Genomic DNA, 13,251 nt, shown 5'->3' on the forward strand with positions numbered 1-13,251 from the left:
GGCCGTACTGAGAGGGGATATATCCGAGGGTTCAGCCACTGAGTCTATATGGGTAGAACTGAGAAATAAGAAGGGGAAATCACTTTGATAGGGTTGTACTATAGGCCCCCAAATAGTCAGCGGGAAATTGAGGAGCAAATATGTAAGGAGATTACAGATAGCTCCAGGAAAAATAGGGTGGCAATAGTAGAGGATTTTAACTTTCCCAACATTGACTGGGACAGCCATGGGATTAGAGGTTTGGATGGAGAGAAATTTGTTGAGTGTATTCAGGAGGAATTTCTCATTCAGTATGTGGATGGTCCGACTAGAGAGGGGGCAAAACTTGACCTCCTCTTGGGAAATACGGAAGGGCAGGTGACAGAAGTGTTAATGAGGGATCACTTTGGGACCAGTGACCATAATTCAATTAGTTTTAAGATAGCTATGGAGAATGATAGGTCAGGCCCAAAAGTTAAAATTCTAAATTGGGGCAAGGCCAGTTTTGATGGTATCAGGCAGGAACTTTCATAAGTTGATTGGGGGAGTCTGTGGGAAGGCAAAGGGACATTTGGTAAGTGAGAGGCTTTCAAAAGTGTGTTAACCAGTTTCAGGGTAAGCACATTCCTCTTAGAGTAAAGGGCAAGGCTGGTAAGAAGTAGGGAACCCTGGATGACTCGGGATATTGAGGCCCTGGTCAAGAAGAAGAAGGAGGCACATGACATGCATAGGCAGCTGGGATCAAGTGAATATCTAATAGAGTTAAGAGAGAAATCAGGAGGGCAAAAAGGGGACATGAGATTGTTTTGGCAATAAGGCAAAGGCGAATGAGGGCCTACACAGTGGTTAGCACTGCTGCCTCACAGCGCCAGTGTCCCAGGTTCAATTCCGGCCTCCACACTGTCTGTCTGGAGTTTGCATGTTCTTCCCATGTCTGCATGGGTTTTCTTCGGGTGCTCTGGTTTCCTCCCACAGTCCAAGGATGTGCAGACTAGGTTGATAGACCATGCTAAATTGACCCTAGTGTCAGGGGGATCAGCAGGGTAAATGAGGGTCACAGCAATAGTGTCTGGGCGGGATTGTGGACGGTGCGGACTCGGTGGGCCAAATGGCCTCCTTCTGTACTGTAGGTATTCTGTGATTGGAGAATCCAAAGAGATTCTTCAAATACATAAAGGGCAAAAGAATAACTAGGGAGAGAGTAGGACCTCTTAAAGATCAACAAGGTCATCTATGTGCAGATCCACAAGAGATGAGTGAGATCCTAAATGAATATTTCTCATCAGTATTTACTGTTGAGAAAAGCATGGATGTTAGGGAACTTGAGGAAATAAATAGTGATGTCTTGACAGTGCGGCACTCCCCCCCTCAGTACTGACTCTCTGACAGTGCGGCACTCCCTCAGCACCGATCCTCTGACATTGCGGCACTCCCTCAGCACTGAGCCTCTGACAGTGTGGCACTCCCTCAGTACTGACCCTCTGACAGTGCGGCACTCCCTCAGTACTGACCCTCTGACAGTGCAGCACTCCCTCAGTACTGACCCTCTGACAGTACGGCACTCCCTCAGTACTGATCCTCTGACAGTGCAGCACTCCCTCAGTACTGACCCTCTGACAGTCCGGCACTCCCTCAGCACTGACTCTCTGACAGTGCGGCATTCCCTCAGTACTGACCCTCTGACAGTGCGAGACTCCCTCAGCACTGATCCTCTGACAGTGCAGCACTCCCTCAGCACTGACCCTCTGACAGTGCGGCACTCTCTCAGCACTGACCCTCTGACAGTGCGGCACACCCTCAGTACTGACTCTCTGACAGTGCAGCACACCCTCAGTACTGACCCTCTGACAGTGCGGCACTCCCTCAGTACTGACCCTCTGACAGTGCGGCACTCCCTCAGTACTGACCCTCTGACAGTGCGGCACTCCCCCAGCACTGACCCTCTGACAGTGCGGCACTCCCTCAGTACTGACCCTCTGACAGTGCGGCACTCCCTCAGCACTGATCCTCTGACAGTGCAGCACTCCCTCAGCACTGACCCTCTGACAGTGCGGCACTCTCTCAGCACTGACCCTCTGACAGTGCGGCACACCCTCAGTACTGACTCTCTGACAGTGCGGCACTCCCTCAGTACTGATCCTCTGACAGTGCAGCACTCCCTCAGCACTGACCCTCTGACAGTGCGGCACTCTCTCAGCACTGACCCTCTGACAGTGCGGCACACCCTCAGTACTGACTCTCTGACAGTGCGGCACTCCCTCAGTACTGACCCTCTGACAGTGCGGCACTCCCTCAGCACTGACCCTCTGACAGTGCGGCACTCCCCCAGCACTGACCCTCTGACAGTGCGGCACTCCCTCAGTACTGACCCTCTGACAGTGCGGCACTCCCTCAGTATTACCCCTGGGGTGTCAGTTTGGATTACAGTGTGAGACCTGAGCCTGTGTCTGGGTTGAGATCTGATGCTCCAGACTGAGGCAGACTCTGTTCCCCCGTTACTCGCACAGTGGGAGGGGCAGCTCGCCACAGCTGAGTTTAAGAGTTTTCCTGTCCAGGTCATGTCTGAGTGAGGAGTAAAAGTGACTGTGCCTATCTGTCAGTGAGGACTGGAAGCGGCGAATGTGCTGATTGTAACCTCTGTTAACAGGAGGGTCCACATCTCCCAAAGCACCTGTAATTGCCTGAATGGAGAGTTTGAACTTGAACCAGGAGAAGGGGAAAAGAGGAGCGAGTATTTGCGAGAGAAGGGGATAAAGACCTACCTGGTGGTGGTGCCTCCAAAATCCACAGTGGTGAAGAATGGGATCAATGGTGTGGTGAGCCAGATAGTCAGGAAGAATGTGTGTCTCTCCCTCTGTGTCTCTATCTATCTCCCTCTCTCTGTCTAAGCCTCTCTCTCTCTCTGTCTATCCCTCTCTCTATATATTTCTCTCTCTCTCTGCCTATCTCTATCTCTCTGTTTCTATCTCTCTCTGTCCCTCTCTCTGTCTATCTCTCTCTCTTTCTGTATCTATCTCTGTCTCTATCACTCTCTGTCCCTCTCTCTATCTCTCTCTCTGTATCTATCGCTGTCTCTCTCTCTGTCTATCCCTCTCTCTATATATTTCTCTCTCTCTGTCTCTGTTTCTATTTCTCTCTGTCCCTCTCTCTGTCTCTCTCTCTTTCTGTATCTATCTCTGTCTCTCTCTGTTTCTATCTCTCTCTGTCCCTCTCTCTGTCTCTCTCTCTCTGTCTCTCTCTCTGTCCCTCTCTCTGTCTCTCTCTCTGTCTCTCTCTCTCTCTCTATTTCTCTTTCTGTATCTATCTCTGTCTCTCTCTGTTTCCATCTCTCTCTATCCCTCTCTCTGTCTATCTCTCTCTCTTTCTGTATCTATCTGTCTCTCTCTGTCTCTATCTCTCTCTGTCCCTCTCTCTATCTCTCTCTGTGTATCTATCGCTGTCTCTCTCTCTCTCTCTGTCTATCCCTCTCTCTATATATTTTTCTCTCTCTCTCTCTGTCCCTCTCTCTGTCTCTCTCTCTCTCTGTCTATCTCTCTCTCTTTCTGTATCTATCTGTCTCTGTCTCTCTCTGTCCCCCTCTCTATCTCTCTCTCTGTATCTTTCGCTGTCTCTCTCTCTCTCTCTGTCTATCCCTCTCTCTATATATTTCTCTGTCTCTCTCTGTTTCTATTTCTCTCTGTCCCTCTCTCTCTCTCTTTCTGTATCTATCTCTGTCTCTCTCTGTCTCTATCTCTCTGTGTCCCTTTCTCTATCTCTCTCTCTGTATCTATCGCTGTCTCTCTCTCTCCCTCTCTCACTTTCTCTTGATGATTTAATTGGCGATCACTGTTCACTCTTTTTCAGAAGTTGTCTCTCACATCGTCCAATGGAAACTCGCCGCTGTTGATTAACACCACAGAGTGTAACGGCAGCCTCCACACCCCCTGCCCCAGCCCAGATGATGCTGAGGATCTGGACACCCGGGTGAGTAGGCGGCACGGTGTGACTCAGCCTAGCTCTCAGCAGAGTGACACTAAATCATCTGTCTGCATTCTTCAACTGCATTGCTGCAGAAAGATGCCTGTGAGACCTGCTAACGCTACGTAGCCTGTCCCAGGCTGAGGACCTTGCATACATGGAGTGATATCTGCTATCTGCCCGAACCAGTGAGCTCTAACTCCAGCTCAACACAGAAATATTCAATGTTCACTCTGAGTGTCTCTGGGTAAGGGGGACACATTGAGCAAATCTAAGACGCTGAACACACGCATCGATGCTGGGTAAAGGCATGTGTTGTTGAGGGATATTTGCAGCCAGTTTTAGTGAATGCTGAGTTGGTGAAACACAAACGGTCAGATTAAAACTTAAAGTGAAGTAAAATGGGAAAGTGCTGGGACACTCAGGGATCGAACAGCATCTGTGGAGCGAGAGAGAGAGAGTTAATGTTTCCAGAGCAACGATGTGTCAACTTGAGCCAATGGCAGGTCATTGATCAGAAACATTAACTCTGTTCCTCTCTCCACACATGCTGCCAGAATCACTCAGCATTTGGAGCAGTTTCTCTTTTTATTTCCAATGTGTAACATGTGCAGTATTTTGTTGTTGTGGGAATGGGTCAAGGTGGGAAAGAGTCAGAGAGTCTGAGGAGAGAGAAATAAACAACGCAGATTGATCTGTCATCTGAAAATAAGTAAATAATGTTTGCATGTGAGTGTTACCATCACAGCAGATGTCATTGAGCAAGCCAGACCCAGAGTGAGGTCTGGCACACTGATCATAAATCTTTTTTTATTGTGGAAATGAGGAGGAATAGCTACTGACCTCAAAAGCATAGAACTCCGGAAACACCTGCAGAATTGTAAAAATTAAAAGATGTAATAAAGAACTGAAACCCACAAGATTAAAGTTTCAGTTAAAACAGTTTTACAGAAAGTAAAGTAAAAAAGTAAAATAAAGTTTATTTATTAATCACAAGTAAGGCTTACATTAACACTGCAATGAAGTTACTGTGAAATTCCCCAAATAAACCTGCATGGTGAAAAATACACAAATTAATTATATTCCTGGCAAAACCCCCTTACAGATTTTAACCATAAAAATTCAGTCATATTACCCAAGTTAAGGGATTGCCATTTTGATAAAGATATACCTCATGACTTCTCAAACAATTCCAGTCTGATGTGGAATTCCAAAAGAAGGTTCAGAAAGAAAATAAAGACTCTTATAGCTCAGAGTGTTGGTGATCTTGTGACTGGGTTGAAGCACCTCAGAGTGCAACTTGCTCGATGTAGAAAACTTGAATGTCATTGCCCTTTCTGTGATGGCCATTCTGAAATGTTTATAATGTTCTTTCAGATATTTTATGAATAAAGTATTGTTAAAGTACAGGATCAGAAACATCGGGGTATATGATGAAACTAGACTGTTTGGAGCTTTGTTGTTCTGGTTGAAGTTAGGGGGATTTTGCAGGTTTCAGAAAGCTCTACATCTCTCTGAAAACTCCCAAGACTCCCTACACTCATAATAGCAAGTATATTTGTGATTGCTAATGATATTTAAAGTGGGTTTTAAGTCTATAAGAAGAATGTTGTTTATTTCGAACTGAAATAATGATGATTTAGAAATTAGAGTTGTTTCTTTTCGTGTTAAACTGTTGCGAGTTAAGCTGCGCCATTTGTTAGAGCTGCTCTGAGACGGTGAATAAAATTGGCAGCAGAAATGGCAGATAATTGTGCCTCAGTTCATAAATCAAGGTTTGGTTTTTGACATCAATTTCAATTTGTGAGGGATAGAAACTGGGGAAAAGACAGGTGGTCAATACAGAGGAAGTCTTGGAGATAGTTAGGACAGTTTGCTTCAGGTTAAAAAGGAAATGTGTGAGGATGGAAGAGAGAGAAGAAATCTTAAATCCTTTCTTTGTAATAAAGTTGGACACACAAATTCACAGTGTTGGTGGCTTAAGGAAAGCACTGAGAAGACAGACAGGTTAAGGCAAGATAAGTCAGTGAGATTCCTTAAATTGGCAAAATTCTTTTTCACCTCTTCAGTTGAAGCTGAAGACCTGAAAAAGAATGTACAGCCTTGTCGGATTTGTGTAGGTGAGGTTTACTCATATTTACAAGGTGAGGTAGGTAAAGAGATTAAGATATTAAGGGATGCAAGTGCCATTTAATCTTTAATGATGCGAGATGAGGAGGTATAGTAGCTTGGAAGGAGTATCGCCAGAAAAGGTAGTAAAATGTGGAATGGGGGTGAAGGGTGTAGTGTTCCATTATGTAAGGCAAGGTTAGAGAGTCCGGTGACAAGGGGTGAAGTGGTGATAGGAGTTTTAGAGGTTACCTTTACATTTTAACCTGGGTAACGATGTAGCTGGATCACAGGTGGGATGCCTATTGTGGTTGAAAAGCCAGAGGAAAGTCAAACAACTGAGGTGTTGTAGGAAGCATGTCCTGGAATGTTTCCCAAGTGCGTGGTAACTCGACCACAAAGCCACAGGTGGAGACAGGAGGAGGAGAAATCAAAGAGCAAAGTTAATTAGACGGAGGCTCAGTTATCAGAACAATATTGTGACCAGATTGTTGAAAAAGAACAAGAACAGGTGGAGGATAAAGTGGATATTTTTAGTCCAGTAAAGTTGGCAGAATTACAACAGAAAGATGCAGAGGTAAAACAGATATATTAAAAAGCATACACAGAAGAATCTGAGTGCCAGAGGACTGGAGAGTGGCGAATGTTGTTCCTCTGTTTAAGAAAGGGAATAGAAATGACCCTGGTAATTATAGGCCGGTAAGTCTTACTTCGGTGGTTGGTAAATTGATGGAAAAGGTCCTTAGGGATGGGATTTACAACCATTTAGAAAGATGCGGATTAATCCGGGATAGTCAGCACGGATTCGTGAAGGGCAAGTCGTGCCTCACAAATTTGATAGAATTTTTTGAGGAGGTAACTAAGTGTGTTGATGAAGGTAGGGCAGTTGATGTCATATACATGGATTTTAGTAAGGCGTTTGATAAGGTCCCCCATGGTCGGCTTATGATGAAAGTGAGGAGGTGTGGGATAGAGGGAAAGTTGGCCGATTGGATAGGTAACTGGCTGTCTGATCGAAGACAGAGGGTGGTGGTGGATGGAAAATTTTCGGATTGGAGGCAGGTTGCTAGCGGAGTGCCTCAGGGATCAGTGCTTGGTCCTCTGCTCTTTGTGATTTTTATTAATGACTTAGAGGTGGGGGCTGAAGGGTGGATCAGTAAATTTGCTGATGACACCAAGATTGGTGGAGTAGTGGATGAGGTGGAGGGCTGTTGTAGGCTGCAAAGAGACATAGATAGGATGCAAAGCTGGGCTGAAAAATGGCAAATGGAGTTTAACCCTGATAAATGTGAGGTGATTCATTTTGGTAGGACAAATTACAGGGTCAAAGGTAGGGTTCTGAAGACTGTGGAGGAACAGAGAGATCTTGGGGTTCATTTCCACAGATCTCTAAAGGTTGCCACTCAAGTGGATAGAGCTGTGAAGAAGGCCTATAGTGTGTTAGCTTTTATTAACAGGGGGTTGGAGTTTAAGAGCCGTGGGGTTATGCTGCAACTGTACAGGACCTTGGTGAGACCACATTTGGAATATTGTGTGCAGTTCTGGTCACCTCGCTATAAGAAGGATGTGGAAGCACTGGAAAGAGTGCAGAGGAGATTTACCAGGATGCTGCCTGGTTTGGAGGGTAGGTCTTATGAGGAAAGGTTGAGGGAGCTAGGGCTGTTCTCTCTGGAGCGGAGGAGGCTGAGGGGAGACTTAATAGAGGTTTATAAAATGATGAAGGGGATAGATAGAGTGAACGTTCAAAGACTATTTCCTCGGGTGGATGGAGCTATTACAAGGGGGCATAACTATAGGGTTCGTGGTGGGAGATACAGGAAGGGTATCAGAGGTAGGTTCTTTACGCAGAGAGTGGTTGGGGTGTGGAATGGACTGCCTGCAGTGATAGTGGAGTCAGACACTTTAGGAACATTTAAGCGGTTATTGGATAGGCACATGGAGCACACCAGGATGATAGGGAGTGGGATAGCTTGATCTTGGTTTCAGATAAAGCTCGGCACAACATCGTGGGCCGAAGGGCCTGTTCTGTGCTGTACTGTTCTATGTTCTATGTATACTGGAGTGTTATTACATTAGAAATAATGTATTAATGAGGAAATTGAGACCTTTACATATTCAGGCAGATGGAAAATGGGCAGAAGTTCATTAATCTGGATTAAAAATACAGAAAATCGAGTTGAGAAGAATTTGGTTATAGAAAGGAGGTTTTGCGGGTAACACATTAGATTCCACAAGGGGGAGGTTAAGGAAAACTCAAGTAAAAATACAAAAACACTTTCATTGGCCTGGACAACATAAAGATGTGGTTACATTTTGCCATACATGTCTCACATATCAGACAATAGGAAAACCTCAAGCGGTAATTAAACCCGGATCATTAATACCCATCCCGCTATTTGAGGAACCTTTTACTAGGGTTCTAATTGTTTGTGTGGAACCCCAGCCTAAAACAAAAAGGGGGAATTATGTTCTGGTTGAAGTTCGGGAAATTCTGCAGGTTTCTGAAAGCTCTAGATCTCTATGAAGCCTCGAAGGCTGTCTACACTCATTTCAGCAAGTATATTTGTGATTGCTAACTTTATTTAAAGTGAGTTGCAAGACTGTAAGAGGAATGTTGCTTATTTGAAACTAAAATAGTGATAAGTTAGAAATTATGACAGAAAGGGTGGTGGTAGGAGGCTGAGCGACTGGAAGCTGGTGTCCAGTGGCATACCACAAGCTTCAGTGCTGGGTCCCTTATTGTTATGTTTGGTGTCCTTATCTGAGGGAGGATGTCCTTGCTATAGAGGGAATACAGCGAAGGTTTACCAGGCTGATTCCTGGGGTGGCAGGTCTGTCATATGAGGAGAGACTAAGTTGGTTAGGAGAGGGGCCATGTTTTTGAGGAAGAGAAGCTGTTACAGGCTAATAGGCTGGAGGAAATAGATGTTCGGAGGGAGGATGTCCTGGCAGTTTTGAATAAACTGAAGGTCGATAAGTTCCCTGGGCCTGATAAAATATATCCCAGGACTTTTTGGGAGGCAAGGAATGAGATTGCAGAGCCTTTGGCTTTGATCTTTGGGTCCTCACTGTCCACGGGGATGGTGCCAGAGGACTGGAGAGCGGCGAATGTTGTTCGTCTGTTTAAGAAAGGGAATAGAAATGACCCTGGTAATTATAGGCCGGTTAGTCTTACTTCGGTGGTTAGTGAGTTGATGGAAAAGGTCCTTAGGGATGGGATTTACGACCATTTAGAAAGATGCGGATTAATCCGGGATAGCACGGATTCGTGAAGGGCAAGTCGTGCCTCACAAATTTGATAGGATTTTTTGAGGAGGTAACTAAGTGTGTTGATGAAGGTAGGGCAGTTGATGTCATATACATGGATTTCAGTAAGGCGTTTGATAAGGTCCCCCATGGTCGGCTTATGATGAAAGTAAGGAGGTGTGGGATAGAGGGAAAGTTGGCCGATTGGATAGGTAACTGGCGATCTGATCGAAGACAGAGGGTGGTGGTGAATGGAAAATTTTCGGATTGGAGGCAGGTTGCTAGCGGAGTGCCACAGGGATCAGTGCTTGGTCCTCTGCTCTTTGTGATTTTTATTAATGACTTAGAGGAGGGGGCTGAAGGGTGGATCAGTAAATTTGCTGATGACACCAAGATTGGTGGAGTAGTGGATGGGGTGGAGGGCTGTTGTAGACTGCAAAGAGACATAGATAGGATGCAAAGCAGGGCTGAAAAATGGCAGATAGAGTTTAACCCTGATAAATGTGAGGTGATTCATTTTGGTAGGACAAATTTAAATGTGGATTACAGGGTCAAAGGTAGGGTTCTGAAGACTGTGGAGGAACAGAGAGATCTTGGGGTCCATATCCACAGATCTCTAAAGGTTGCCACTCAAGTGGACAGAGCTGTGAAGAAGGCCTATAGTGTGTTGGCTTTTATTAACAGGGGGTTGGAGTTTAAGAGCCGTGGGGTTATGCTGCAACTGTACAGGACCTTGGTGAGACTACATTTGGAATATTGTGTGCAGTTCTGGTCACCTCACTATAAGAAGGATGTGGAAGCGCTGGAAAGAGTGCAGAGGAGATTTACCAGGATGCTGCCTGGTTTGGAGGGTCGGTCTTATGAGGGAAGGTTGAGGGAGCTAGGACTGTTCTCTCTGGAGCGGAGGAGGTTGAGGGGAGACTTGATAGAGGTTTATAAAATGATGAAGGGGATAGATAGAGTGAACATTCAAAGACTTATTTCCTCGGGAGGATGGAGCTATTACAAGGGGGCATAACTATAGGGTTCGTGGTGGGAGATATAGGAAGGATATCAGAGGTAGGTTCTTTACGCAGAGAGTGGTTGGGGGGTGGAATGGACTGCCTGCAGTGATAGTGGAGTCAGACACTTTAGGAACATTTAAGTGGTTATTGGATAGGCACATGGAGCACACCAGGATGATAGGGAGTGGGATAGCTTGATCTTGGTATCAGATAAAGCTCGGCACAACATCGTGGGCCGAAGGGCCTGTTTTGTGCTGTACTGTTCTTAGTCTAAGTCAATGTTTTGAGTCCATTCTGACTCTTCTTCAGAAACACTGGCTCTGAGCATCCACACCACTCACTCACTCTCCTAATCCAACCGGTTCTCTGTACAGGTTGTCAATCCTTCTTTTCCCAACCCTCGGAGGCGTCTGCGATTGCGGGATATATCCGAGCAGGTGATCGATGCTGAACAGAACCAGCTGGAGCTCAATCATTTACTGAATGCGGCCTTGTTGGAGCGAGAGACACTGCAGGCGTGAGTAACACCCCCCACACAGCTGGGCCGCGGGAGGGAGGCAGGATCAAACATTGCCATAGTGCTGGAGACAGGCCTCAATCTGTGTGTGTACAACTACTAATAACATGGCGTCACCAGGAGGGAGAACAGACAGAGAGAGAGAGGTGTGAGCCAAAGAGAGGGAGGGAGCGAGTGGGAGCAGAGAGAGTGAAAGTGGTACCAAAGAGAGAGGGGAGGGAGGGACTGGGATGTGGGATTAGGGAATGAGTACTTGGATTCAGGGTGAGTGATGGATAAGGAGCCGTGTGGTGGGGGAGTGGGGGGTGGGAGTGAGGGGTGGGTGAGGGGGAGGATGGGAGGGATGGGGTGGGGGGTGGATGGTTGCGCGATGGAATGTCTCAGTCCAATCGCTCACTCTCATGGTGTTCCCCATTAACAGGATGAGAGGAAAATCCACAAACCGACTGTCAATGCGATTCACTGACCCTCAGCTCGAGAGCCGCTTCTCAGTGGAGAAGGAGAAACAGAGCGGAGCAGCATTTAGCTGCTCCTGTGTCATCCTCTCGTTCACCTTTTTGGTGCAGCTTTTCATCGACCCTGGGTGAGTAGCTGTTGGTGTCAGGGTCAAGGGTTATCCAGACCGAGTGTCCCTGTTGTTGGACACTGCCACAATCTCCCAGCGGGTGATCTCCGGTCAATATGATCCAGGTTTGCTAAATCTGTTCAGGACGATACTAGGTAGGTAGAAGCTGACTGTTTCCAGTTGTTGAAAGTCTCAAGGGCAAGGCATCACAGATGCAAGACTAAATATCAGGGAGTTCATACAGAGAGCAGGAGAAACTTTTTCACAGAGAGCTGTGAGGCTGTGGGTTTCTGATGCACTATCAATCAAGCAAAGACTAGTTTGTATGCTCGAACAAATAGGCTTTTATTAGCAAAAGAGTTGGAGCACACCCATGCCGATGAACTGGTCCAGAGACTGAGGCAGGGGGTGGGGAGCAGTCACCTTTATACCTGGACCAGGGGGGGAGGAGTCTCAGGCAGGGCCGGCAGGGGCATGCCCAGGCATGTCGCACACACACACACAGGCAATAAGCTAACAATGGTTTACCACATTCACCCCCTGCTTTTAAAAAAGAGTCCGGCGGGGGTGAGGTGGGTGGAACGATATTTACAGAATTACAAATTTAGTCTCTCTGGGGGCTTGATCTGCCGCTGCGACCGCCGTAGTGCCGGTTGTGGTGTCGGTTCCGGTGGCCGCGGTGTTTGTTCAGGCGCCAGGCTGTAGTCGCTCGAGTCGTCTGTAGTCCCTTCCGATTGTCGAGTGAGTGGTGGCGGCTCCTGAGGCTCAGGTGTGCTGTATACAGGGTTGGGGGTGTGGGGTTGTGGGTCGTCGTGGTCCCTGGGGCACCTGCGGGTGCCAGGTCTCGAATAGAGACCGTGTCCTCCCACCCGTTGAGGTACGCCACATAGGCGTATTGGGGGTTGGCGTGGAGGAGTTGGACCCTTTCGACCAGGGGGTCCGACTTATGGGTCCTCACGTGCTTCTGGAGCAGGACAGAGCCTGGGGACGTCAGCCATGACGGTAGTGAGGTCCCCGAGGAGGACTTTCTGGGGAAAACAAGCATTCTATCGTGAGGGGTAGCATTGGTAGCTGTGCAAAGGAGCGATCTAATCGAGTGTAGTGCATCAGGGAGGACCTCTTGCCAGCGGGTGACTGGAAGACCTTTAGACCTGAGAGCTAATAAAACGGCCTTCCAGACTGTCGCGTTCTCCCTCTCTACCTGTCCGTTCCCCTTGGGGTTGTAGCTGGTGGTCCTACTCGAGGCTATGCCTTTGGAGAGCAGGTACTGTCGCAGCTCATCACTCATAACGGAGAATCCCCAGTCGCTATGGATATAGCTAGGGAAATCGAACAGTGTGAAGAGGCTGTGCAGGGCCCTGACGACCGTGGCCGAGGTCATATCCGGGCGGGGAATAGCGAAGGGGAAACGTGAATATTCGTCAATGACGTTGAGGAAGTATATGTTGCGGTCAGAAGAGGGGAGGGGGCCTTTGAAGTCGACGCTTAGGCGTTCGAAAGGGCGGGTGGCCTTTATGAGGTGTGCTCTGTCTGGCCGATAGAACTGCAGCTTGCATTCTGCGCAGACCTGGCAGTGTCTGGTTATAGACCTGACCTCCTCAATGGAGTAGGGCAGGTTACGGGCTTTAATGAAGTGAAAAAACCTGGTGACCCCCGGGTGGCAGAGGTCGTTGTGGAGAGTCTGCAATTGGTCTATTTGTGCGCTGGCACATATTCCCCGGGACAGGGCGTCTGGGGGTCATTGAGCTTCCCGGGCCGGTATAAGATGTCGTAATTGTAGGTGGAAAGCTCGATTCTCCACCTCAATATCTTATCATTTTTGATCTTGCCCCGCTGCGTGTTGTTAAACATGAATGCAACTGACCGTTGGTCCG

General features: G+C 47.3%; 1 protein-coding gene across 1 annotated transcript in view; it reads left to right on the forward strand.

Moving 5' to 3' along the window:
* Window positions 1–2,626: 2,626 nt before the first annotated feature.
* Window positions 2,627–13,251, forward strand: part of adcy3a (adenylate cyclase 3a) — a gene marked incomplete at its 5' end in the record, with an annotated part of 43,332 nt that continues 32,707 nt past the window's right edge. Inside the window, 4 exons of the mRNA XM_078206497.1 lie at window positions 2,627–2,795; window positions 3,823–3,942; window positions 10,670–10,812; window positions 11,234–11,395. Of these exons, the coding sequence (XP_078062623.1) occupies window positions 2,627–2,795; window positions 3,823–3,942; window positions 10,670–10,812; window positions 11,234–11,395 (594 nt within the window). The remainder of the gene's footprint in view (window positions 2,796–3,822; window positions 3,943–10,669; window positions 10,813–11,233; window positions 11,396–13,251) is intronic.

The sequence above is a fragment of the Mustelus asterias genome, unplaced genomic scaffold, assembly GCF_964213995.1.
Source record: "Mustelus asterias unplaced genomic scaffold, sMusAst1.hap1.1 HAP1_SCAFFOLD_1550, whole genome shotgun sequence".
NCBI classification, from domain to species: domain Eukaryota; kingdom Metazoa; phylum Chordata; class Chondrichthyes; order Carcharhiniformes; family Triakidae; genus Mustelus; species Mustelus asterias.